The sequence below is a fragment of the Sebastes fasciatus genome, chromosome 9, assembly GCF_043250625.1.
Source record: "Sebastes fasciatus isolate fSebFas1 chromosome 9, fSebFas1.pri, whole genome shotgun sequence".
Taxonomy (NCBI): Eukaryota; Metazoa; Chordata; class Actinopteri; order Perciformes; family Sebastidae; genus Sebastes; species Sebastes fasciatus.
The window spans coordinates 29,938,287-29,965,097 of NC_133803.1; the positions used below are offsets into that span (position 1 = coordinate 29,938,287).

At 39.8% G+C, this 26,811-nt stretch overlaps 2 protein-coding genes across 9 annotated transcripts in view; both read left to right on the forward strand.

Moving 5' to 3' along the window:
• kcnq5a (potassium voltage-gated channel, KQT-like subfamily, member 5a) overlaps positions 1-9,326 on the forward strand; it is a 104,396-nt gene extending 95,070 nt beyond the window's left edge. For 3 of the 7 annotated variants that reach the window (XM_074647138.1, XM_074647139.1, XM_074647140.1), the window contains exons 12-16: positions 2,409-2,540; positions 3,851-3,967; positions 5,876-5,983; positions 7,108-7,234; positions 7,452-9,326. In XM_074647138.1, coding sequence (XP_074503239.1) covers positions 2,409-2,540; positions 3,851-3,967; positions 5,876-5,983; positions 7,108-7,234; positions 7,452-8,540 — 1,573 coding nt within the window. In that variant the 3' untranslated portion in view covers positions 8,541-9,326. The remainder of the gene's footprint in view (positions 1-2,408; positions 2,541-3,850; positions 3,968-5,875; positions 5,984-7,107; positions 7,235-7,451) is intronic. The other 4 variants (XM_074647141.1, XM_074647144.1, XM_074647142.1 and 1 more) reach the window with 2 other exon arrangements.
• Positions 9,327-13,195: 3,869 nt separating this feature from the next.
• Positions 13,196-25,075, forward strand: ddx43 (DEAD (Asp-Glu-Ala-Asp) box polypeptide 43). 2 transcript variants are annotated; one of them, XM_074647146.1, is made up of 18 exons: positions 13,197-13,559; positions 14,327-14,382; positions 15,512-15,632; positions 16,114-16,143; positions 16,201-16,368; positions 16,775-16,856; positions 17,947-18,106; positions 19,958-20,076; positions 20,219-20,329; positions 20,441-20,582; positions 21,118-21,218; positions 21,393-21,480; positions 21,886-22,013; positions 22,177-22,286; positions 22,465-22,603; positions 23,659-23,746; positions 24,204-24,527; positions 24,756-25,075. In XM_074647146.1, the coding sequence occupies exons 1-17, from the start codon at positions 13,256-13,258 to the stop codon at positions 24,510-24,512; spliced, it is 2,256 nt and encodes a 751-aa protein (XP_074503247.1). In that variant the 5' UTR covers positions 13,197-13,255; the 3' UTR covers positions 24,513-24,527; positions 24,756-25,075. The 2 variants fall into 2 exon arrangements, with proteins under 2 accessions (XP_074503248.1, XP_074503247.1); XM_074647147.1 differs by lacking the exon at positions 16,114-16,143 and having other exon boundaries at positions 13,196-13,559; positions 16,171-16,368.
• The last annotated feature ends 1,736 nt before the right edge of the window (positions 25,076-26,811 follow it).

Sequence of the window (26,811 nt, forward strand, 5' to 3'; positions counted from 1 at the left end):
AAAAGTAAATTTTCACCTCTCAATGAAGTAGGGTTTATGTATTTATATCATTTCCAATAGGGCTGTCAAAGTTAACGCGATAATAACTTATTAACTCAAATTGGTTTTAACGGCACTTATTGTAGCGGACTTTTAAAGCAAGAGTGAAATACTGGCATCATATGAAACTAGAAAACGTAATGAATCCATTCATACCAAACATGTCATAACGCTAAATTTGGCAAGTAAAAACATGTCATGGCCATTTTCAAAGGCTCCCTTGACCTCTGACCTCCAGATATGTGAATGAAAATGGGTTCTATGGGTACCCACGAGTCTCCCCTTTACAGACATGCCCACTTTATGATAATCACATGCAGTTTGGGGCAAGTCATAGTCAAGTCAGCACACTGACACACTGACAGCTGTTGTTGCCTGTTGGGCTGCAGTTTGCCATGTTATGATTTGAGCATATGTTTTATGCTAAATGCAGTACCTGTGAGGGTTTCTGGACAATATTTGTCGTTGTTTTGTGTTGTTAATTGATTTCCAATAATAAATATATCCATACATTTGCATAAAGCAGCATATTTGCCCACTCCCATGTTGATAAGAGTATTAAACACTTGACAAATCTCCCTTTAAGGTACATTTTGAACAGATACAAAATGGAATTCATTTGTGATTAATCCTGATTAAATATTTTAATGGATTGACAGCCCTAATTTTTAATTATTCTCAGTAATGTGATTTGCTGTAATTACCTGTAGTAGTACATTTAATTCTCTAGTTGTCCAGTAAAATGTCTTGTTATCTAAGGTAGCTCTACCAGCTGCATCTGACCCCCGCCTGTATACGGAGTCAGGTGGGTATAACACAGTGTGGCGCATACGACTTTGTCCAAATTTGTAGTTTTTATCATTTTAACAGTTATGTAACGAGTTATATATGTTTTTGGAATCCACATTTGATCTTACTTACCAACTTTGAGACCTCGAAAATAGGGAGGATTTCAAAATCAAATTTGAGTTTCAGAGACTTTGTTTCCTGCATTCTGGTGACTTTTAAAGAATGAAAATAACAAAATAATAAGTACACTGCAACAGCATTTTTTTGTTAAATAGGCCTACTTTTAATTTTACTTTTAATTCTCAGGAAAGAAAACCCTTCTGGCGTGAAGTTTGTCTGAATCTTTGGTATAAACTAGGCTAATATTCATCAGTTTTCATTCATTCATTAAATTTTTGTATTTCTTTCTCTTAGTACTTCCCTCTCCATCTCACTCACTGAAGGTCCTTTCAGACACATTGCGACAACGGCACCACGGCGCTCTGAAACCCCTTCTTTCCAATGGCTTGCGCTACGCCACGACGGCTTTGCTGTGATGTGACACGAGCACAGTCGTGAACAGTTCTCTGCCGGGAAAAGACATTTGGTACAGTTTTACATGCTGATTAGCATCAGAAACAGGTTGAGATAACAAAAAGGGGAAAAAAATGCCATAAATCGAAAGAAATGCGGGAGAATTGTGACCCCGGGAGGAAACCGGGAAAGGGCGATGAAAAACGTGAATCTCCCTGGAAAATTGGGAGGATTGGCACGTCTTGATTTGACACAAATCAAATTAAGGGAGCATTGTTTTTCCTATCTTCGCTCCTAAATGATAGTTTGATGATTATATCCAGTCAGTCATTACTTCACTTGTTGAGACATTTTGCCACATTTGCAGGATTAGAAAGATATAACATGCCCAGACTTTTGTCTTTTAGTGAATTGAAGTCTATCAAACAGCAGCGCCTCTGTTTCTCTACACTCAGACACACACAGATCACCAGAACCACCCAACCCCGGCCGGCCTGCACGCCCAGCAGGCCTCCTCCATGGGCCGCCGGAGCCCAGGGCTTTCCCAGGGTGTCGGGTTGAGGGTTGGACACCCCCCACCCCTGTCGAGACTGTTATTACAGAGGTTCATCTGTCGCCGTTGTTTCCATTTAGACAGTGAGAAAATCAGGCAACTGGAGAAAAGCAGAAGCCACCGGGGAATCCAAATGTACCGAGTGTATGGATCCCCTTACCTGTATCAATATTATCCACCCAGCAGCGGTTCTGTTCACCAAATAAAGGAGATAGAAGATTGTTCGCTCAAGTTTCAGAGTCTTTCATTTTGCTTGTTATGGATTTGACAAGGGAACCAGGGGAACATTGGTTTCTCCTTGAGGTATCTGAGATATTAATAATGTTTTCATTATTACACTCCAAAGATCAACAAGTGATATGTAACAAGGATTGTCCCAAAGTCGCTGCTACCATCTAGTGGTTGGTTATAGTAATTACACCCAAGCCTCTTTTGACTTTATGTGACTAACTCCAGCATCCCTCTTCTCCCCCTTGTCTACCTCTTTTTGCTCCTTGTGTGTTTATGTGTGAAGGATCATGAAGTTCCACGTGGCAAAAAAGAAGTTTAAGGAGACGTTGCGTCCGTACGATGTGAAGGACGTCATAGAGCAGTACTCTGCAGGACACTTGGACATGCTCTGTCGCATCAAGAGTCTCCAGACGAGGTCAGGACACAAACATTTCAATCACACAATTCTCATTTTGGCAATATTTTACTCATTTTGTTCCTGACCTGAATTTGCTCCTATCTTCATGTTTGCTATTTGTGTACATCTTTCTGTATAAAAGGTTTTCATAGGTTGATGTTGCTGCAGTTCCAACCAGTCCTATCCACCTTATTCCTAGCCCCCATGATGCCTCGCCGTGAATTATGGGGCGCAACTCCTGGCGCGTTGTGTCACTGATGTCACAATCCTCTCTTCTAGAGTGATTGTATTAAAATAAATCTAGTAAAACATGTGTGAACACCACCTATTACACCTCAAACAGGATAATGTGATCATAGCTCTGCCTTCTACTATGGAGGGATGGGAGGACGACCTGAAGAAGCGGCCTCAGATAACCTACACCAGCATATTTAGCTACTTTATTGACTCCGTTGCTGTAGACGGTGAAGCGATGAAAAAGCTCTGAGGCAGATCAGTACCTCCACAGTAACAAGGTTTTGTTTCTTACACACAGATAACCGTACTTAAACTATTTTTAGGCTAACGCTGCCATGCCATAAACTATACAAAAAATAGTAAAAGTAACTGTCTGTCATTAAACCAATGCTGTGTCCTCCCTACACATGAAATCATACCTGATGTTTTCTTGGCACTGCGGTCAGTCCTTTTAATGACCCGACATCTCTTCTCCGCTGCTCTTTCGTAGCCCAACAAAGTAGGATACGTGTTTTCCTCCGTTGATGAAATGAGCACACATACTGGGTTTATGGTGATCTCTTTAAGTTTAGGTTTCTCAGCCACATTCTTCTCGATTCCTCATGTGTAGGTCGGCGATGGAAACTACCATTGGTTACAAAAACAATCCCTTTTTGTTTTGGGTGCATGTTCAACACACTGTTGTTGAAGCCACAGATTTAGCTTTGTCTGGCACCAGAGCTCCACAAGGATGTTTTAGAAAATGCTAATTTAACATTAAATATCTGTTTAAAAAATAAAGCAGGATTTGCTAAGTTGAAGGCGAATTACTTTTCAAAAGAAGCACCGTTGGCGTTTAGACACTATGATTAGCCTACGGGACTAACTAGTTTACTGCTACTTCCGCTACCTCACCGGAAGTTACGCCTATAATCATTTCTACAGTAACGCCCCCCAGAATAAGGTGGATAGAGGATATCACTCTATAGATAATCAATTTTGAATTAAATTAACCCACTTTTACCTTGATCTCTCTTCCAGTTATGTTTCTTACGTACCCACTCTGTCTCTGTGTACTCTACATGTCCATCTGTGTCCCCTCTCTCTCCCAGACTAGACACTGTAGTGGGTCCCCCTCCGAGGTCTCTCAGCAGCCGCGTCAAGACCTTATCCTCTCCCTCCCTGCATTTATATTACAGCCAGGCCCGGAGGAAACAGTCTGCACCGGGGTTAGACCGAAACTACCCCGTCCTGATCTGCTAACAAAACTTTGATGATGTCACACCTGGGTCAAGCAGCATGCAGTTACACACTGCTGCATCTATATTAAAATTCAGCGCATTCTTACACATGAATAGCATGTGACTACACGTCAGGGTTATACACTATTGCCTTTTATGGTTGTGAACAGGACTCGATTTGCTCTGGACTCGGTCTTGACTCGGACCCGTCTGGACCTGGGGTCTCATTTATAAAACAGTTCGTAGGATTCACACTAAATGTTGGCGAACGTTCAAATGAGGAAATGTACGTCCGCTAATTAAATATTCTGATTTATAAAACCATGCATACGCCTGTCAATTTCCTTTTATAAATGACAAATCAACAATTGTCAGCACGTGGATCAGCCTCATATCCCGCCCTCGACACGCCCACCATCGACACACAACAATGCAAAGCCCCTCATGAATGTTTCTGCATATACACGAGCCATCTGCGTCGTCAGTTTCCCCCGCCTCCATACTGTGCGTACGCATTGGTCAGAGTTTCCTTACAGGTGCGCACATTCTCAAGTTTGATTTTATAGATTACAACTTTCGCATGGGAAGTGGCGTACGCACTTTTCAGGCCCCATTTTGTCCGTCCACAACGGTTATAAATGAGACCCCTGGTCTTGAACTTGACTTGGACTAGATTAAGTTGGTCTTGACTGCAGCCCTGGATGCAGTCCTGTTTAAATGCCAGGAAGTAACATTAGTCTACTTGGAGTCTAAGCTACGGGGTTTAATGAATCTGAGGTTGTACCTTCACCGTAAGTTTCAATAGAACACTTTACCAGATTGGCTGCTTGACCCGGGTCTGGTATTAGAGGTCATCAAGGAGCTCAAGCACTGGATTATGGACAAAGTTTTACAAGAAAAAAACAAAAGTTTTTCATTCAGATGTTACATTGCAACCTGGCCTCACTCCCAACGGCAGCTTGGGAGCAGCTTGGTCATTGCCAAGTTAGTAGTGAGTAACGTAATATTTTAAGTACCAACACTTAACTTATTTATGTCACTCTGGAAACTGTGATAATCCTGATTTGGGCACCTTGAATACCTCATCCAACTGGAACATTTTGTCAGCTAACATACTGTAGGTGACTATCTCCTCAGTGCTGCCTATAGAGAATCAGTGTGTCCTCATGTAAAAGCCACAATCCAGACTTTATTTGAACTCATAATCATTTACCATACTAGATACATCAATAATCTGACTTGTTCATCATCATTCATTCAAAATGCAGCTGTTTCACTTCAGTTCGTGTTTCCTTTTGCAGCTTCGAATCATCGAGGCTTTCAGTTCTTGTGAAAAGTAAAGCTGGAGATATTGTTTCAGCTACTATAGTACAGTTATGGATTGGGGCTTTCACATTTATAGTGTTTTTAATACAAAGTTTGTTTTAAGCCGTTGGTCATCTGGTATTTTGTGGTGCTGAATGAATAACAGCGATGTAGGCGATGCCAGTGTTGTCAGTAGTGCTCCTGTAAAATAACATAGTGCTTGTTTTCTCTGTCTGAGTGTTGTTTTGACGAAAAAGGCTGTAGATACACACAGACCACCTGAGTGTTCATTTACTGCAGCTCATCAGCATCATGACCAGACATCCATTATATCCCGGCTTCATTAACTACATGTTTAGCCTCATACTCTGTGTTTATCTACATGCCAATGTTATTTATTTTCAATTAATAGAGTGGATTTGTTCATTTGTTCATTTGTGCTTCATGCTTTAGTGTGTTTGTGAGAAGAGAGAGCGATAGATAGATAGATAGATAGATAGAGGGATGGACGGATGGATAGATGGATGGATAGATAGATAGACGGATAGATGGATGGATGGATGTCTGACCCGGTATTTCTCCTGTTTCCAGACAGGCCACTGCAGCTGGTCCCAGCTTGAGTAGCCGACCCAGGAACATGTCCTCTCCTGCTCTGCACTATTATTACAGCAACCACAGGAAGAAGCTGCCTGTCCCAGGGTTACTTTTATTTCATTTCATTTTAAGTGTTCCCTACAGTAGAATCCCATTAGTTACCCCTAATGATGACCAGTAGTTCCCTTGCTGTCAAACATTTGAATTTAATGCAAATGTACACTAACGTTTAGCCCAAACATCCCTGCTGCTACATTAGATCCCATCCATAGTTTCATACTTTGTCCGTTTTCCCTTCAGCAAAAACACCGAAACGTGTGTGCGTGAATGTAACTTGTTGAATGTGCAGTTATAGGTGCTCCAATTAATTCATGTGTTTTGTGGCAGATTAAACACAATCATGTGTGGTGTTTCCTGGGTGCTGGCCTCTTCCTAGATTAATGCATGTTAGCGATATACAAACTTTATTAACTTTAACACTAATTCAACTTTATTTCAGTGTCAAAGAACTTGTGTGATTTGATCATGAATAATATACGAACAAACCCCTCTGTAAAAACCTTCAGAATACAGAGAGGAATGTAAAGTTTGGTGGATGTACTGTAAGTGCTGCTGAAGTGGAGATTTCTGGCTCAGAGTCTGAGAGAAAACTAATTTTTAGAAAACAACCTTTAAAATGGTAACATTTCATACATTTTGAAGACACTACATGTGAATGGGGTAAAAATAAATAAATAACTAATAGATATCACCATGCAACTTCTCCACCCAAAAGCAACAATATGATCTGCATTGTGACCATACTGTATTTGTAAACCTAATTTTGGGATGTAGTGCTCATAAATGACCTTTATTCCTTATGACTTTTGAAATTGTGATTTGTTTTTTGGTGCCCGTTGGTGTGTAAAGAGCCCATGAAACTAATGCAGACTACTGCATCAAATCCAATCTGAAAATGCTGTATTTCTTTACACCAGAAAAACTGACAGTTTTGGAGATACGGGGTTTTCATATGAGGGCACTGATACAGCCGAGCTCTGTGTGTGTTGTGTGTTTTACTAACTCTGATCTTACTTAACATCCTACTGCTGCTTTAGGTTTTGTTGCCTGACTTGGGATAACCTGCAGTGAAGCTTGGGCACCTACTTATATTACTACGTCATTATTTTCAAATGTATTGACACCAGTGTGTGTGTGTGTGTGTGTGTGTGTGTGTGTGTGTGTCTCAGGGTGGATCAGATCCTGGGAAAAGGCCAGATTCCTGTGGATAAGAAGATGAGGGACAAACTGCACCCAGATGGAGACTCTCTGGAGGGCATGAGCATGCTGGGAAGAGTGTGTAAGGTGGAGAGACAGGTGAGTTTAGAAAGAAATTTAACAATATTTTATTGCCAAATAATGTTGATGATATATCTGCAGCTGATTTGGGCATGGAAACACGGCTACTGTTACGAGGAAATTCCTTGGTTGAAGATGGAGGTCAATGAATTGCTTAACAGCCCTTTAAGCTTCACTCTCTCTCTTTTTGCCTCCCTCCATGTTCTCCCTCTCTCACTCTGGACTCTTTTCCCAGGTAACTTCCATTGAATCAAAGTTGGACTCTTTGCTGGACGTTTACCGCCAGGTCCTACAGAAAGGCTCCACAGCGCTCACCCTCTCCTCCCTGCCCCTGTTCGAGCTGGACAACCACCAGCTCCACAACTCTGACTACCAGACTTCCATCATCGGCAGGGATCTCCCCTCGCCGCAGGGAGTTGATCCGGTGGGAGGCGGAGGAGATGGCAACGGGGGGATGCGCCGTTCTCTTAGCACCAACCCCAGAGGCCTGCGGCTCATCCTGGTGCCTGCCGATGATGACGGCCCCCCGGACTCAGCACCTCCATCCTACCCCCCGTCCACAGCCTCGCTCTCCCCGTCCCCCCTGCTGCCTCCTGATAGCCCCTACCCAACCTTGGTCACCCCAAACGATACCTCCAAAAGAGCACACTTCCCTGACCTGCCGCCCCCACCTCCCTCCACCGGGGGTTTCACCCTCCGGCTGCCCCCGTTGGTGCACCCCTCCCACCTCCGATGCTCCGCCGATCCCGTCCCAGAGGATATGACGGATGCAGAGCTGGCGGATGAGGGGAGCCTGGGCCCCTCTGTTGTTGTGGGATCCAGCATTGTGGATGCTGACCAGGAAGGGGACAGTGAGGAAGGCCCTGCCCAGGAAAGGGTGCAGCTGCGGGAGAAGACTTGCTTGAAACCGGAGGGGGTCTGGAGGAGGCACATGAGCCTGGAGGTCAACCCCCTGCTGCTGCTCTCGTCCAGCCCAGACGAGAGGCCTTCGGACTGGGGAGGCGGTCTCGGGAAATCCCTCTCCGTGCACAATCTCAGCCAGCCTTTGACCAACCGTGCCGCTGGTCTCTCCTCCTCCGCGCTCAACAACAACAGCAGCGGCAGCAACGGTAGCAACCGTGGCAACGCCCACGGCGACCTTAGCAACTGGGACGGGACAGAACTATTCATTAGTGAGTGCAAGCTGGAGCCAGCAGAAGAACATTTCAACTTCCTGTCCCAGGAACCCGACGGCAGCTCCTCGGACCTTTTACAGACTGCGGAGGAGGCTGCACCACCTCACCCCGAGTTCCTCAGTCAGTCCCCTCACATACAGCTGGCGTAACCACACACACACATTGACACACACACACACACACACACACACACACACACTGTATGTACACAACGTTGTTTAGGAAGCCACTTTTAAAGTTTTTTTACAGGATACTATACAGATTATGTTGCAAATGTCAAACCTATGCCTTGTATATGGACATTGTGTAACATGATTATGTCCACTTTCATACATATTTTATTATGTTATATACTTTTTACGAGGAACCAAAATCAATCAATCAGGTTTTATTTATATAGCATGTTTAATATGACAGGTGTGCTTGAAAAATAAAACTAAAAACAGGCAAAGATCATACATGACAAAAACATTAAATAATTTATAAGATAAGAAGATGTTACAATAAAGAAGGAATAAGATAAGAAGGTATTATTATTATTATTATTATTATTATTATTATTATTATTATTAAAAAGGGGATGATAACAATAATACTGATACTAAAATAAAAGTTGTACCCGTTAACCACACATTAAACACAATATATATATACTGTATATATATATATAAATATATATATACAGTATATATATATAAAAAAAATTTTTTTAATTAAAAGTATGATTAAAAATATGTATGAGAGTGGGCATATTCACGTGACACAAAATACACAAATACAAAAAAAAACTTCTGTTAAGAGAAATTGCTTTGGTCTTTATCTAAAGATATTTAGAGATGGTAATTTTATTAACTTTTTACAAAAAAAGGTTTTTCATAATCGGGATCATACATTAATAAAAAGGATGTTGAAAATAAAGAACAAGGAAGGAAAGTTAACTGATTTCTAAGCCTGCCTTCAAGACAACAGAGTCTAGAAGCAAATCAAATAATTTGGTTCACCACAAAAATAACTGAGTAATGATAACTTTCTTTTCCACGTATTTTCCAGCTGTCCTACATGTTAAAAGGATAGTTCTGGTGTTTTGAAGAGAGGTTGTATGAGGTATTTGTCAGTGTAACCTCGACAATTAACTGAGTGAATTAAATCAGAAGGAAATACTGTATGATTGTCTCTCAGCCCAAATTAGGTGTAAATTACAAAAGTCAAGAATGTAGTTGAACCTGAAACAAGCCACTGGAAACTAAAGGTCAACCACTTCTTTCTTAACACACGGTGAAACCAGTACACACACACACACACACACTGACACATACAACCATCACTGAGTACTCCAGCCGACTTGACAAACAGCTGTGACTGACTAATCACTTCTTTTTTTTTCATACAAGTGCTTGTATTCAGAGACGTTCTTGGAAGAAGAGGAGAGCCGCTCGCTCTCCTGATTCAATGTCTGTCTTTGGCGATGTAAAATGTCATCTTTTACTTATGCTTTCATACATATCACTGCATGGATTGTTTCCAAAAAATGAATGAATACTGGGTGAGACCTGGTGTGATGGGAATAGCTGAATTATAAAAAAAGAGTTAAAGGTCAAACCATCAGCATGTATTCAGACCACAAGCGTCCCGTTCTGTTCATTTTATACAACCACAGATATGTTGTTTCATCTGTCGGCAAGTTGTCCGTACATTTGGATGCAGCGAACCTAGAATGGCCTATCAGGAATCACTCAAGACAAGTGATGGACCATGTCCCGCTTGCGTTGGACAGTGAGCGAGTTAGTTGCTAAAGGTCTGAATGCTGAATTGCCGTTGCTCAGCCAGCCGAGCATGAGATGCTGCATGTCTACGCTGTTGCAGTCACTCGCTGGTGGCCTTCTGCATGTTAAAGTAATGTTTCCTCCAAATCTTTAAAAAAAAAAAAGAGTACGAACAAAGTCTGCCTATACGAACAATATTATATTCTAATTTGAACTAATTTGAAAGAATAACCCACTTAGTATTAAAATTTTAGAACAAACATACAACCTTTATAATGTTTTTTTTGACAAACCCTGTCTGTTTACTGGGTGCTGGTTGCACCATGTGCATCAACAATGATTATCGGCTGCTGGACTGAACGTATTCCCTCCTCCCGGACCAGAGCGACACTAGGCGTAGTGTAGGTGTTAACAGGGCGAAATGTGCAACGCACAGACTCCGTTTATAACATAGCAGGTTAGTTTTGATTCACCTGAGGAAGCCGTGATAACGTTATACTGTACATGCACTGTTGTTGATCCAGTATGCATGTTGTTACTTGATCCATGTGTCCATTCTGCTGCTGACGATGTCAACAATGTCATATATTTACATAATAGAATAGGAGGGAGAGGGAGTGAGATGAGAACAATGTGCCCTGTTAACTCAACACAGAATCCTGATTGATATGTTCTGTGACTTCTGATCCAGAGTAATGTCCTCCAGGAGGAAACTTTGGCAGCAGACTAACTAGACAGGCCAGAATCTCACCTGAGATTAAAATGTGGTTTATGTACGGACGTTTTAAAGTTTTGCTGACACCCCAAAAAAATCATGTATAAGCATGGACGGATTATGAAACAATGGGCCCCTGGGCACGGACACCCCTCCTACATGAGAACAAGAGCTACAGATTCAAAGAGACATATTTTTGGTCTTTTGTTGGTCGTTTTGCGTCTCTATTTAGTAGTTCTGCGTCTCTTTTTGATCGCTTTGGATCTTTTTGTAATCATTTTGCGTCTCTTTGTAATCTCTTTTTGATAGTTTTGGATCTTTTAGTAGTCATTTTGTGTCTCTTTTTGGTCATTCTGCATCTTTTCGTAGTCGTTTCGTGTCTCTTTTTGGTCATTCTGCATCTCTTTGTGGTCATTTTGTGTCTCTCTTTTGCAGTTTTGCGTTAGCAGTAACTTCAAAGAGAAGCTCTGGCCCAGGACCTGTTGTGCCTCTGTGCCTGTGCCCAGTAGACCCGCTCAGTAATCAGTCCATGTGTATAAGTTACCAGGATTTTGAATGTGCATGCACTCCCTCCTCACCACATCAATCATAGTATTTAACCATTAACGGTTATTGTAATGAGTTTAAAAATGACTCAAGTGCACACATTTATATTTCGGTGCATTGAGTCCTTATTCAGATTGAGAACTTTTCACTGGCAGGTTTATGGAAAAATGGTGTGTTGCAAGTTTCTTCAATGACACCGTCTTAACACTACACTTGTTCTCAATGCCATCCTGCTTGTTGACTGCTCTTGAGAAAGAATTATGCACAAAACTATGTCAGACATCTTAATTTTTTGTTAGCCATTTTTGCATGTTTACGTCTTAAGGAGTATGCCGTCACAGCAGTCTTAAAAGAAAATGTATTTTAATGTGTTAATGACAACCTTTATTCATCATTAATTTGCAGTTATATTCCCTTTGTTTTTGAATGGTGAGGAAGAGCATTGCTTAGCAAATTAACATTCTGTAGAATAATATAACAAGTATTATCTCCTAACAAATGACAATTGTAAACACTTGTAGATTAATTTTGAAATATTCTACAGCCCATGCAGAAGATGATGAAAGCACAGTTGTTTTTGATGAGTTTGAGGAGCCTGAAAATGTGACATGGTAGTTTAATGCTTAATATTGGAATAGTTTTTTTGTAGTTATTGATTGAGTTTTGCTACATATGAAAAGAGGCCAGCCAAAACTGTCAGTTGTTTTGAAGCTAGATATCGGACACAAGGAAAGTCCATTGACTCAGCCGGTTGGGGAATTGGATGGATTATTCCCTTCATAAAACATGCTCAATTTTGCAATCTGTAAATTGCTTAAGGGTGCCTTTCTTGCATATTCTTATTTGTTTTCTTCACAGGGCTATAAAGGTCCTGTTTGCCTACAGCCTATAGCATACTGTATAGTTGAAGTCAAATGGCTCATTTTGGGTTGAGCATCCAGTTCACTTAAGTCATGTAGCTTCAGCCACAGACTTTATATGGCTTCGATTGCTAATAATACCATTTCTCTACTGCTTGAACAGTAATTTATTACACAACTGGGCCTTAAAGCTTGATAATGTTAACATTTTTATTTCTTTGAAATTAATTTATTAAAGTGCACATTATGTTCTCTGGATGAGAAATGCAAAAATAATTTTATTATTCATTAATAAAGTACAAATTAACTAAACTGTTTTTGGTTTGTGTGTCTTTTTTTTAGCAATGAAAATTTCATAAAATCTCAAAGTATAGTCAAAGAACGTATATTGCCAAGAAGTGAAAGTTAGGTGAATAAAGTCATAACTTTACCAGAAAAAGTCGTAATATTACGAGAATAAAGTCATAATATAATGAGAAAAAAGTCGTAACTTTACGAGAAAAAAAGTCGTAATATTACGAGAATAAAGTCATAACTTTATGAGAAAAAAGTAGTAATATTACGAGAACAATAGTCATAATATTATGAGAAAAAAGTCGTAACTTTACGAGAAAAAAGTCGTAATATTACGAGAAAAAAGTCGTAATATTACGAGAAAAAAGCCGTAACTTTACGAGAAAAAAGTCGTAATATTACGAGAATAAAGTCATAACTTTACAAGAAAAAAAAGTCGTAATATTACGAGAATAAAGTCATAACTTTACAAGAAAAAAAAGTCGGAATATTACGAGAATATAGTCATAATATTATGAGAAAAAAATGGTAAAATATAATAGTCAACAAAGTCAAAGTCGGAAGTCGGAACTCACAGACAGGACGTGAAGGCAACACAGTCTTGATTGACAGCTCGACAGATTAATAGCCGTTAGTGACGTCGCCAGCTCGAGCTAGCCGGCAGGTGAAGAAGAGGCAGATTTAAAATGTCGGACTGGGAGGAAGAGGAAGACCACGAGGGCGGCGCTGCTCTCCGGAAACCTGCTGCTAAACCAGCTCCAGCTGAGTGGACACTACCACAACACGACGGCCAGAGACCCGGTGTGAGAAACGGAGCCCGGGGTGGAGGCTCCAGGGAGTGGAGAGCTGAAGGTCGACCGTTCCTCCGGAGCTCTGATCCAGGAGGAGGCTCTGGAGGCCGAGGAAGAGGAGCCTTTAGCGGGGAACAGACGGACTCTAGCCAGCCGGTGACCTTCACCGTGGATAACGCTGTAGTTGGGAGAGTAATAGGTGAGTTTATAAAGAAGTTAATTCAGTTTAAAAGGTTGATAACCGTGATGAAGTTAGCTAAATGCCGTTAGTTGTTCGTTAGCTAGCTAGCTAGGCTAACTCAGTAGACTTTTTTTTTTCAAAATAAAAGAATTATTTAAATATTATTGAAAAATTTCATGAAAATAAGTCATAGCATAGTATGTCGAAAAATTTCACCAAAAAGGTCAATAACACCAAAAAAAAGACTATTATTTTTTTATTTCAAAATTAAATAATTATTGAAATATTATTGAAAAATTTCATAAAAATAAGTCAGTAACACCAAAACAATACTTTTTTTATTTATTTTTTTATTTCAAAATAAAAAATTATTTAGATATCGAAAAATTTCACCAAAAAAGTCAATAATACCAAAAAAATACTTTTGATTTTTTAAAATAAAATAATTATTTAAATATTATTGAAAAATTTCATGAAAAAAGTCATAGTATAGTATGTCGAAAAATGTCACCAAATATATCATAGTATCGTATGTTGAAAAATTTCATGAAAAAAAGTCATGCTATAGTATGTTTAAAAATGTTATGAAAAAAGTCAGAGTATAGCATGTCGAAAAATGTCATGAAAAAATATCATAGTTTATGAGGTCATCATGTTTCACACTCTTTATTGTGTGGGTATGACCTGTAATTGCAAACATGCAGCTAGATGATGTAACTTGTGCTTCCACTAGTGATGTTTAGAGGTTTTGGTCAAACTCTAAAAACATTTTAATCCTGTTAAAGGTCGTGGAGGAGCCAAAATCCGTGAACTTGAAGAGAGCACTGGTGCAAGGATCAAGGCAAGTTTCAAACTAGTGACGTCATAGCACATGCATGAATAAGATGCTGGTGCTGGCCAACAATGGTGTGAAATGGAAAACTGCCTGTACACAATGCTTCCTTTATTTCATGACTGATGATGCTTAAGTGACGGATGTTCTTCATCAGGTCTGAGGAGGGAACAAGAAAGAAGATTAGGCATTTCTGTTTGTCTAAATGAACTCATGTCAACAGTTGCTATTGTAAATGGCAGAAGTCAGATATCAGCTGTAATCAGAGCTGTAAACTTTAAAATACCAATCCACCAAGAAATGCTTGTGCTTTGGCAGCAATTTTCCAATTTCAATTTGTGTCCATGCATGTAAACATAGTCAATGTATAGCTGGAAATATTGTCTATAATTTCACTTGAAACTATTGTGTTAATTTTGCACTAAAATTCTTAATTAAATGAGAAAATACTCTTTAATTTTTCAAGTATTTAATTCACACAGGAGTATACAAAAATAGGCTTTACCATGTGGTTATTTCATATATACTATTTATTTATTGAATTACTAGAAAATGTGCAATATTGTGATTTTTATCCTTATAAGATATGAAATGACCTTTATCAGGATAGAGGATTTTAACCATATTGCCCAACCATACCTGCCACATAAACAGAAAATCATCAATTATATGCATCTCTTTATTTATCTGGTAAAATCCTCTTTAGTTAAAGTACAGTCCGTTCAAAGACAAAAACCAAATCAGCTTGATTTCAGACAAAGTCCGTAGAGGGTCAGGACCAATTCAAGACTATCTGAACTGCCAAAGGACTGTCTAGATTTCTAATAGATTACCAGAATTGCAGCTAAAGCTGTAAATCATCTTCAGAATTCAACTAACGGTAGGACTTGACTGCTACAGCGCTGTATGCTTAACATAGTGAATGTTGCTCTTTCCATGAACAGACACTGTAGTCACAGCAAGTATAGGATGTTACACTGAATTCACACTAGAGCAGCAGCGAGGTGCAGCATGCAGCAAGCAAGGCCGCGGAAATATGTAATAATTGCGGCGAGCCACACTTCGCCGCTGCCTGGTGAGAATTTGGCGTTGGTTTTCTTCCCTGTTTGTAACTCTGCTGTTCTTTTTTTTTTTTTAGATAAACAGGGGGGACTATGAAGGTGAGGTGGTCCTCTTTGGTTCCGCTGCTGCCCAGCAGAAGGCCAAGGAGATGATTGAAGACCTGGTGGCAGACACAAGTAACTCTCGATCTCGCAATGGTACGAAGTCACTTTCCCAGAAAATGTTGGTTTTGATCCTAAAAGATTCCTGGTAGTTGTGTCTAAAGACAAACGCCATATTTGTGTGATTGGATGTATCGGATCCTAAGACGAGTCTCAAGCCATTGATGTGGTCACACTTCGATAAGAACTCATTTTGTATCCATAGAGAGATCTAACTTTCCCATTAATGTAATAAATTGTGCTCATCCCGGAGCTACATGAATCTGCTTCATGGATGTACAGATGAGAGGAGAGAAAGTAGAGAGACTGGAGGAAACGAACCTGAGTTACTGTTGAGTTTTGAGTTCAGCTAGAGGCTAAGATGCTTAAGGCCCTTAGCTCGTCACTGATTGGCTGTTCAGCTTAAATTAATCCGTGCACGAGAAAAGAAACGTAAGTGAGGAAAGCAAGCAAACGAGTGACGGCAAGAGGGCACACACATTTGAAATGATAATTTTTCATCTTCATCACATCTGAGGGGGAGCTGATGGAGGAGGTTACAGAGGAGGTGGAGCTAACGGAGGAGGCTACAGAGGGGGTGGTGAAGGAGGAGGCTACAGAGGAGGTGGTGATGGAGGAGGCTACAGATGGAGAGGTGATGGAGGAGAAAGGGATCCCTCTGTCTGGTCTGCTGCAGCGTTACAGGCTGCGGATGCTGCCCCGGCTCCGGCATCCATAGACTGGAACACCATCCGGGAGAACAAGGACAAGTATGCAGAGCTCAAGTGGAAGGGTGAGGGCTCACATGTTCTCACTGCAGTACACAATACTGGTTACACAGTGACCGTCGTAACAAGGGGTGTCATGCTTTTGATTTTAAATCGCAAATCGATTGAAATTAGCTTCCGATTTCGACTATCAAATTCAAAAGCAGGGTTGACAATAATTTAGGATGCAAATGTAAATGCCGTCAAATTAAAGCGGAGATACTTCACTTTCATTTCATAATTATTGTTTTATTTTAAATGTAAGAGTACAAACTAAACTGTCCTATTATGTATATATTTTCTTTGCCCTTGTCTATTGTTACTAGCTTGTGTTGATTAGTTTATTCTTGTGATATGACACCAGAATTTAATTTGCACAAAAGAATGGGCCTCATCCGTGACTTTAAACTATTCCTGTAATATTTCCTTCAGACCTCCCGCCCCTGAAGAAGAACTTTTACATTGAGGCAGAGTGCGTATCCATGCTCACAGCAGAGGAAGTCAGCGAATGGAGGTAAAACTGCCAGTGTTATATTTCTATCACATCATCTTCGCTGTGATTGTAAAAAAGGTGTCCACATTATATCAAATTCCATGACGAAGGGAGTTGTTGACAGGCTTGCAAAACCTCAAACCTCCCATTTTTGCCGGATCTCTCCAGCTATTATCAGGTTTGTTGTCAGCATTGTTTTCCATTACAGCCTCTGACAAATAGGTGGCACCATTTGTCCACCTTTTCATGTGCTATCTGAGCAGGACCAGCTGTAATACTTACAGTTTACTGTATGCAAATTTGTCATGTAGATGCTTGCAAGCCTGCTTTTCCCGGAATCTGTTGGAGTGCACAGAAACCGGATTCCCCAAATATGGTCTTTCCTCTACAAAACAACACATGTGCCAGATCATATGTATGTAAAAGTGTGTACCTAGTACGGGCCACGTCGAGGTTGTTGTGCTGTGGGAGAGAGATCTACTCCCCTGCGTCAACCTTGAAGGATAGAAGGGAGACACGGATACAGGCAGGCTGCTATCAGCGGCTTTGGGCTCGTCAGACTTGGAGCAGAAAGCTGTGGGCTATGGCTTTGAGCTAGGGAAGATCATGACCTCCTGATGTAAATTTAACTAGTGTGTGACCTGGGGCACCCGTGGTTCAAATTCTACTGTAGCAACAAATGTTTTTGAGATATGGAAAAGTAGTTGACAACAAGAGCTTGACAGTGGTCCCAGTTGTGCAGGACAAAAGGCCCTGATCTGTAGGTCCTCAGGACACAAATGATTAAACTCTGTTAGCTGTCTCTGGGTCGGTGTCACGGTTGCAAATTCCTGTTAATTAAATGTATTTAGCATTGAAAAGGGTTTGGATTTTGAAATCAAAATAATATTATATGTCCAAGTTGTAAACAATGTAAAAACATTCTATGCAGCTGATTTTCATGTGGTGTTTGTAATTCGATACTGTTTGGACCAAATGCGGTTTCTTAAACATAAACTAAACACTTTGTGTATCGTCTTTCTCCAGGGCTGTAGTGTGTTCTGGTATAAATCACTCTCTACCCTTTCAGCCAATTCCACAATATTCTTGTTTGTGTTATATTTTTCCACAGGAAGGAGAATAACAATATCTTTGTGGACGACCTGAAGGAGGAGGGAGAGAAGCGTCCCTTTCCCAATCCCTGTCGCACCTTCCTGGAGGCCTTTGAGCTTTATCCAGAGATCATGGAAAACATTGAACGCGTTGGCTTTGTCAAACCAACCCCCATCCAGGTATGAGCCTGTCATTTATCACTAATCAGACTTTGAAGTATCACTGCTGAATATTTTAGAATCAAAAGAACTCTTTATTTGTCATATATCAAATCTAGCAAAGCAGTCATTGGGAATGAAAATCTTTGGTCTCAGATTCCTTCAACAATGCTCATAAAATGTCTATAAAATCACACATGTAAAAGCAAAATGATAATCTAAGGCATAAAATAGTGCAGTTAAAATGCATGTAAATATAAGTATGAAATGGTGATGTAAATTGTAATTTGGTTGACATATTTCAGAGGGGAAACTGAATGTAAACAGGATGTAGTATGTATATGCATGATGAGAGGTAATACATGTACACACAGGTGTAAACAGGAATGTAGTATGTAATATTGAGAAGTACTAAAATATATATATACAGAGGTGTAGACAGGAATACAGTATCTATAGAAAAGTAATAAATATGTACGTATACACAGAGGTGTAACCGTTTTTAAAACCGTAAAGTGACAATTGATGAGCTCTGGAGTTTGTTTGGTTGACTCTGCTAAACAACAGGTTGCATGTGCCTGAGAAGATGAATCTGGATCAGATCAAATCTGGTTGTTATTAGCTACTTAGTTTGGTTAATTAGCAATAACCCAATATTTGGGTTAATTACTATGTAAACGTATTTACTTGTAAACCAGGGAAACATTGCCCTCTGTCCTGTAAAATGCGAGTTGTTTTTATTATAGGGCGCCTTATTTTGGAGCAAAAGTGTCCATGTGGCAAATAGTTTTCTGTTGCTGTGGGTAATCCCCGGGATTTACAAAGATCCATATTTGGAAATACCCGTATTAAAGGCACCCTTGACGGGAAATTAATCAATGAATCTTCTGTATTCAGAGTAATGGGAAGCCACCATAGAAGGTTTGTGCAGTGAGTGAGTGAGTGAGTGAGTGCACAATAAAAATGGTTTATAACTTGTTGACGTTGCTGTTTAAGCACACAGACATGAGTCAAGTGTGGTAGAGATTTCTTTTTTTTTACTATGTAAATCTAAAGAAAATGTTATCTTTACTTTAATCACTGAATGGTGGCTGCAGCAGAGATGAAAAAATGGGTGTTTGGGTGTATGCACATCTTTATCTTGAAAGTGATGCATGGAAACTACTACGAGTAGTAGTGAGTGAGCCTTCTATGTACCTGTATGTACATGTTGTAATTCCAGTGTATCCTGGGCTCGTTTTTAGGTGTGTTGCTTTAGTTTTCCGGAGGCTCTGATGTAGCTCGCTGTGTCAGTTAAAAACCTGAATTAGTGCTGCAAGGGGAAATGAAACTGAATCATCTGCCTCTCTGATTTCACTTTCATTTCACAGTAAGAGGCTTGGTCTGGTGGAGTGTATTATTACAGGCCCGTGCTTTCAAATAGTTGCACAACCAGCTCTGTGTGATGCAACGGCAGGATGATTGTAGTCCTGTGCTAGATGTGAATTCGGTGTATTGCCGCACCCAGTACTTTGGAACATCCTGCATGTCTACTAATACCTCCTGGTGTGATGCGGTTAGATTGCTATGTATGCCAACCAGTTCAGTGATCCCACTCTCAACAGAAAGTCCCTTATGTAGGTGTATTCTTTGGTACAGTCTTACCAGGTCTTACAGTTTCAATGGAAACTGTTGTGTCTCTTGTTGATGTGAATGCCCTTATAAACATTAAAGTCCTTTGTTTAAGTTTCTGTTTATGAACAGGAATGAATGAATGTATCACAATTAACTATTGACAATCATGCAATTAATCACGATTAAATATTTTAATCAATTGACAGCCCTCTTGTTTGTATAAATCAATGATGATGATTTTGTTTGATTCCTCTCCAGTCTCAGGCGTGGCCGGTGTCTCTGAGTGGGGAGGACGTGATAGCCATCGCTCAGACAGGAACAGGGAAAACACTGGCCTACCTGCTGCCAGGGTTCATCCACATGGACGGACAGCTTCTGTGAGCACTCGGCTTACATTAGTATCTTTTCTTTAGGCATCAATGATGATGATATTTTTCCAGACAGTGAAAGTACTGTTTATTTTCATTTGTTTCAGAGGTGTGCAGCTTTGATATCTTTCTGTCCTTCCTTCCTCGATAGGCCTAGAGCTGAGCGGGGTGGTCCAGGCATGTTGGTGCTGACTCCCACCCGAGAGCTGGCCCTGCAGATTGAGACTGAGTGCAGCAAGTACCGCTATAAGGGCTACAAAAGGTCCAGCTGTGTTATATTTTCATAAGTCATTAAGGATGAGCTTAGAATCAATAATTATTAAAGATGTAGAGTCGACATAATCGTGACTGTTCCTTCTATGCCTTTTCTCAGTGTCTGTATCTATGGCGGAGGGGATAGGAGAGCCCAGATCAAGCTGGTGCAGTGCGGTGTGGACATCGTGATCGCAACACCGGGACGACTAAATGATCTACAGATGAATGAGCTCATCAATCTTCGCTCAATCACCTACTTGGTCAGCTGTTTGTGTCCGTGTCTATCTCAGTGCCTCAATCTGTCTATTCTTGTAATTCTTCAGGCCTTATGGTGCAAAGCGAACTTTTCACGTACACAGTCAATTTGAGCTGCACCGATTAATCGATTAGTTGTCAACTATTAAATTAATCGTCAACTATTTTGATATTCGGCTCAGTGAATGATGATGTTACGAACCCAGACATAACAGCGTTTGGTTTTCTAAGAGACTTCCACAACATGTCCAAAGCAGCAATATTGGGTATTTCACCATGGTTGATGAGAAGTTGTTGGTATCTAGATGGAGGTAAAGCCCCTCCTCCTCTCCGGCGCGTCTCATGCGAATAAACACAAATGATCCTGCGTCAAACTTGGATGAATAACGTGTTTTGGTGTGAACATTAGATGTTAGAACAAACCAATGTAGAAAAAGTTTGTGTTCTTTGTTTGGTGTATGTTGTTTTTCTTTCTTAAATGTTGTGTGTGGCGAGTACAGATCGGTTGTTTTTAATATCTGCTCTGATCATTGGGAAAAGGTGCTGGACGAGGCCGACCGTATGCTGGATATGGGCTTTGAACCCCAGATTATGAAGATTCTCCTGGACATCCGCCCAGACCGACAGACTGTCATGACCAGGTATAAGTCAAATCACATGTGTAATGAACAGGACATTAGGACACAAGTGCAGTTCATTTACTTTGTTACACTGTTCCTTAAGAGCTGTGGAGATTCACTTTGACATGTTGTAGGATGTGCGGTATAGAAATGAAAATGAGCTTTCTTTTTCTATCTTTAACTCCCATGTTTCAGCGCCACCTGGCCCACAGGTGTGAGACGATTGTCCAAATCTTACCTAAAGAATCCCATGATGGTTTATGTGGGCACCCTGGACCTGGCAGTAAGTCGCAATTAATACGCTCAATCATTTATTAGGTGTGTTGACTGAGTACTTAGTCTGTGATGTTATATCTGTCTGTGATGTTATATTTTGATAATCGATTAATCAGCTCGAGTATTTTTTTAAGAAAAAAAGTCAGTTTTCTGATTCCAGCTTCTTAAATGTAAATATTTTCTGATTTCTTTACTCCTCTATGATAGTGAACTGAATATCTTTGAGTTGTGGACAAAACAAGACATTTGAGACAAAAAAGGCTAAAATATTTCTTTATTTTTTTCTTAGAAGTTATATTATTATTTTTTTAATTCATTTAGGTTTTTTTTAAAGTTGAATAACTTATAGAAAGTAAATTTCAGATGCCGTGTGTTCCGATCTCCATGTTTACATGCTTCCTGTGTTTCTTAGGCGGTTAACACGGTGCAGCAATCGGTGCTGATCGTCCATGAAGATGAGAAAAAGTCCTACGTGTTTGACTTCATCAGAAACATGCTGCCCCAGGATAAAGTCCTCATCTTTGTTGGCAAGAAGCTTGTGTGAGTGGGGAATCGGTCACTAACATGTGGCTTGGAGTAAATTCTGGTTTTAGCTACCATCCACAGTTGCTGGTAAATACCAGAGTTGACCATACATTGACATTGGAATCACTTAACCACCTTTACTAACCATGTTTTTGTCTGTATTTGCATGCACTCTCAGGTGTGATGACCTCTCCAGTGACATGTGTCTGCAGGGCCTGGCGGTGCAAAGTCTCCATGGTGACCGTGAGCAGTGTGACCGTGAAGAGGCCCTCAAGGACTTTAAAGAGAGTACGTAACAGGAAGGAAAGTGGGGTTTTAAATATAGCCTTTCCCTATCTCAGCAGAGCAGAGGAGGCTGAAGTATAAATGTTGGTGTTTAGCTGGTGATCTTGAATTAAATGAACGACCACAAGTACAGCCTGAAGTATCAAATTAACCAGAGAATAATTATTGAATCTTTTTCCAGGCCGAGTTCGCATTCTGGTCGCTACGGACTTGGCATCTCGAGGGTTGGATGTCATCGACATAACACATGTCTTTAATTATGACTTCCCACGTAACATAGAGGAGTACGTCCATCGCGTGGGCCGCACTGGCCGAGCAGGGTAAGAGTGTGTTTCTGTTTACAGATCACTTTATTCTGCATACATCAGACCAGCAATACGCCATCCAGAGTAGGCTCTCACCACCACGCCACACACCACGGGAAAACAATCCCGTGTCCCTCGTAGGCGGCAACAGCGTAAGCAGAGGAATTTGAAATATGTTTCCAGACTTCTACTTTAAACAAACCGGTTTAAATTAATAACGCTAGATGCCGAAGAGTTGCTGTGTAGTTGGTTGCACCAACAATAAATCCAAAAATGCAGATCTCAGATTTGTTCCCCTGCCATGTCCTAAAAAAGATCTAATAGAGGGGCTTTATGGCTATAAGCTGTAGACCAGACCAGCTCTGTTACCCTGAACGTCAACGCCGTTTGGGGGAAAGAAACTTGCTGTCACATTAAGGAAAATGCAGAGAATCTGTTGTGTAGCAGGTTAACCGAGGTTTTCACACTGAGATTTGAGGCACATACGATATGTGAATATTCACTGTCAGTGTGGTAAATGTCCAAATGATGCTGGTGACAGTGACTAGCATGGCTAGCTAACGTTAGCTTGAGTGTGACGCTGCTGCAGTAATACAGTCATACATTAACGTTATAGCAGCATCAGACTGTCGTCTCCAACTAAATCTCAGCCTATGGATCAAACAGTTGGCTATTAACAGGCTGGTTATTCACAGACAACACTCAGCCTGACGTGATTCAATCAATTATGTAGAGATGTCTGGATAAGCACTATCCGGCCACTGTGTTGGACGCGGGCAGACTGAAGGGGCATGGCGGCGATCAACCGTAATTTATTAAGGTATCACGAACGCTCAGGTTCAGGCGAGGTCACAAAATAACTATTATGAATAATTATGTGTATGAAACAAACATTTGTTTAACAAGAAATGATACGAACTTGTCAAAATTACAATCCAAACATAAGTCAACTTGTAGTACCCGTATGTGCCGGTCTGATGTAAACTCCTGGAGTCACATGATTTGAAAATCACTGCCAGCGTCTGGCTGTTTTAAGGTTTGTTTGTAATGTTGTTGTATTTATGTGCCAGACGCTCAGGTGCCTCTGTTACCCTGATAACAAGAGAAAACTGGAGGATGGCCCCTGAGCTGATTTCCATCCTGGAGCGAGCAGGACAGGTTAGAGCACACACACACACACACACACACATACGCACATTATTTTGACAACTAATTTTATGTTGACAAAATTGTGTGTATACTTTCTCGTGGTATTTCGCTGCAGACTGAACCATTAGGATTTTGTATTAACGAATAAACCATAGAAAGCTATTGTGGGTTTCATTTCATAGAAAGCATCATAAAAGGACTTGTTTGATGAAAATCTTTTGATTTAGTTTATTTTAAAAGAAGATATTGTTCCCTACTCTCCATGGCACAAAGTCACTAAACCAGGGAAACTGTTTAGTTCCCAAGTTTTATTTACAACCTGAAAGCTCGGATGAATAGTGCCATTGATTAAGAGGCATGTGTTACACTATGTTCTTATTCGAATTATCAAGTTTTAAAATGGATTTAATAAAATATCTAGCAAAACATAGTTAAGTGGATGTAATCTTTGTGTATCCTGTTGCAGGAGGTCCCTGAGGAGCTGGTTCTTATGGCAGAGAGATACGAGAAGCACAAGAAGGAGAAGGACTTGAACAATCCAAGGGGAGGACCGGGAAGAGGAGGAGGAGGAGGAGGAGGAGGAGGAGCATGGGGAAGGAGTGATGGTGGTGGTGGAGGAGGAGGAGGAGGAAGGGGAGGGAGAGGGAGAGATGGTGGAAGTGGAGGAGGAGGAGGATGGGGAAGGAGTGATGGTGGTGGTGGAGGAGGAGGAGGAGGAAGGAGAGATGGTGGAGGAAGAGGAGGCAGGGATCGAGACCAAAACTGGGCATTCTAATGCGTGATTGTCCCCGTAAGTCCACACATACCGCTCCACACTAAAGCTAGACATTAGGGACATTCTGTCAGAAATCAATCACTTTCTGATCTCACCCCTTTCAATTTTAAATATTTTTCCTACATATTAATAATATGAGAGAGTGAGATGGATTTCTGACAGAATGCCCCAGTAATTAAATTATATATTTGTGTGGTATTCTGATTGAATAATATTCTTATGTTTTGTTTTCCTTCTCAACAGCGTGAAGCAGGATCTGACTCCACCTGTGTTGTAATTTCTTTTGAATGTATATTTTTGTATTTGATTTATTATTATTTTTTTGTTTGGAAAGTTTTGCTTGTTGTGTTTTTCGTCAGTGAGGCAGTTACACCTCATTATTTTGTGCTCCTGTTTTTAAAAAAATGTTTAAAATGCACAGTTTTGACAGTATTCTTCTGTCTGTACCTCACCAACCAACCATAGCAGTGTTTAGTGTCACTCTGAATATTTTGTTTATGTAATTTCTTGATTTTGGCAGAATTAAATCTGTATAATAAATTCTCCTTTTTAAAGAGACGTGACACTCAGTGTATTTTATTGGCTTGGTAACTTGATATTTATCGTTAAGATACAGTAATGATTAAATCTGCTTTGCACCATTTATATACCTCCACAATTTTGGGAAAGTTTTACATAGAAAATGCCAAGGATACATGTTTTATTATTAGCATTAAAATAATTGAAAAGGCAACCATAAGTCAGTTTTTTTTAATAACTAAATTATTCTTTGCTCAGGAAGTGATGCCCTGCATCAAGTCCAGGAGCTCCTCTGCAGCACATGGACAGGGAGTTACTTTGCTCAGCTGACCATGTAAGATTTACTAGAAGAGATGTGAGGTTAAATAACTAAGCAGACAACTGCAGATTCCCAGAAGTGAATATTTCACCAGTTTTGAAACAATCTGTCAGCATTTCTGACCAGGACGCCGGGTACTCGAGGTCAACAAACGTTGGCAAAATCTTGCCATCGGGGCACATTCACAATCACTCAACAGCAGTTTAACCAACTACAGAACAAGGCACATACCAGGTTTTATTGTTCAATGTTTTAGCCTATTTAGTACATATCATTTATTAACACTATTGCTCAAGTGCATGTTTTCTTTCATTGTTGCATGGTGAAGCAGATGAAAGGTCAAAATATATCTCAAATCCTTAATGTAGGAAGTTCTCCTGTTCCTTTCCTGTTAGGATGCAACCCGTCATATTTAAAATGGTCTCACTTGGTCCAGAGGAAATCAAAGTTGCAAATAAAAAAAGTCATATAGTATGTGGAAAAATTCCATGAAAAAACGCCATAGTAAAGTATTTTGAAAAATTTCGCAAAATAAGTCGGTGTAATATGTCGAAAAATTTCATGAAAAAAAGTCATAGTATTGTACGTCGAAAAATTTCATGAAGAAAGTTATAGTATAGTATGTCCAAAAATTTCATGAAAAAAAGTCATAGTATAGTATGTCCAAAAATGTTACCAAAAAAGTAATGTATTTTGAAAAAAAAGTCATAGTACAGTATGCTGAAAAAATTACAAAAAAGTCATACTTTATCATGTCATAAAAGTATGTATTATTGTATGTAAAAAAAAATCATAGTATAGTATGTTGAAAAAATTCACAGTATAGTATTTTGAGAAAAGTCGTAGTATAGTATGTAGAAAAAAGTCATAAAACGTCATAAAAAGTTAGTGTAGTATATATATATATATATGTATGTATGTGTATGTATGTATATGTGTATATATATATATATATGTATGTATGTATGTATATGTGTATATATATATATATATATATATATATGTATGTATGTATGTATATGTGTATATATATATATATATATATATATATATGTGTATATATATATATATATACATACATACATACATACATGGTGTTTTTTTTTTGTTATGTTTGTCTAGTAATTTGTGCAAAATAAATTAAAATGAAAATTCTCAAATATGACATTTTTGTGGCATACTAGAATGACTTTTTTCATGTCATATACGATACAAGACTTTTCTATTACATTTCATGAAATACTTTATCATGATATTTTTATGGCATACTGTTGCATGACATTTTTGAGACATTTTTATTACATTTAATGAATTTTTTGTACAGTAAATCTATGTTAAAGTTTGCCGCTGATGTACCCGTTTATGGCGATAAGGTCTGAAAATGTGAGAAAAGGGTCCTAAAAAGAGATCCTGAAAGGTATCAAATTTAACTTCAGGATTCCTGCATATACCTTGCAAGAC

Bases quoted from the DNA above. Each gene is read 5' to 3' on its own strand.
- ddx43 (XM_074647147.1), top strand. From the start codon at position 13,256: ATGTCGGACTGGGAGGAAGAGGAAGACCACGAGGGCGGCGCTGCTCTC. The intron at 20,583-21,117 runs GTCAGCTGTTTG...CATTGGGAAAAG, and splicing joins TTCGCTCAATCACCTACTTG to GTGCTGGACGAGGCCGACCG. The intron at 23,747-24,203 runs GTTAGAGCACAC...ATCCTGTTGCAG, and splicing joins TCCTGGAGCGAGCAGGACAG to GAGGTCCCTGAGGAGCTGGT.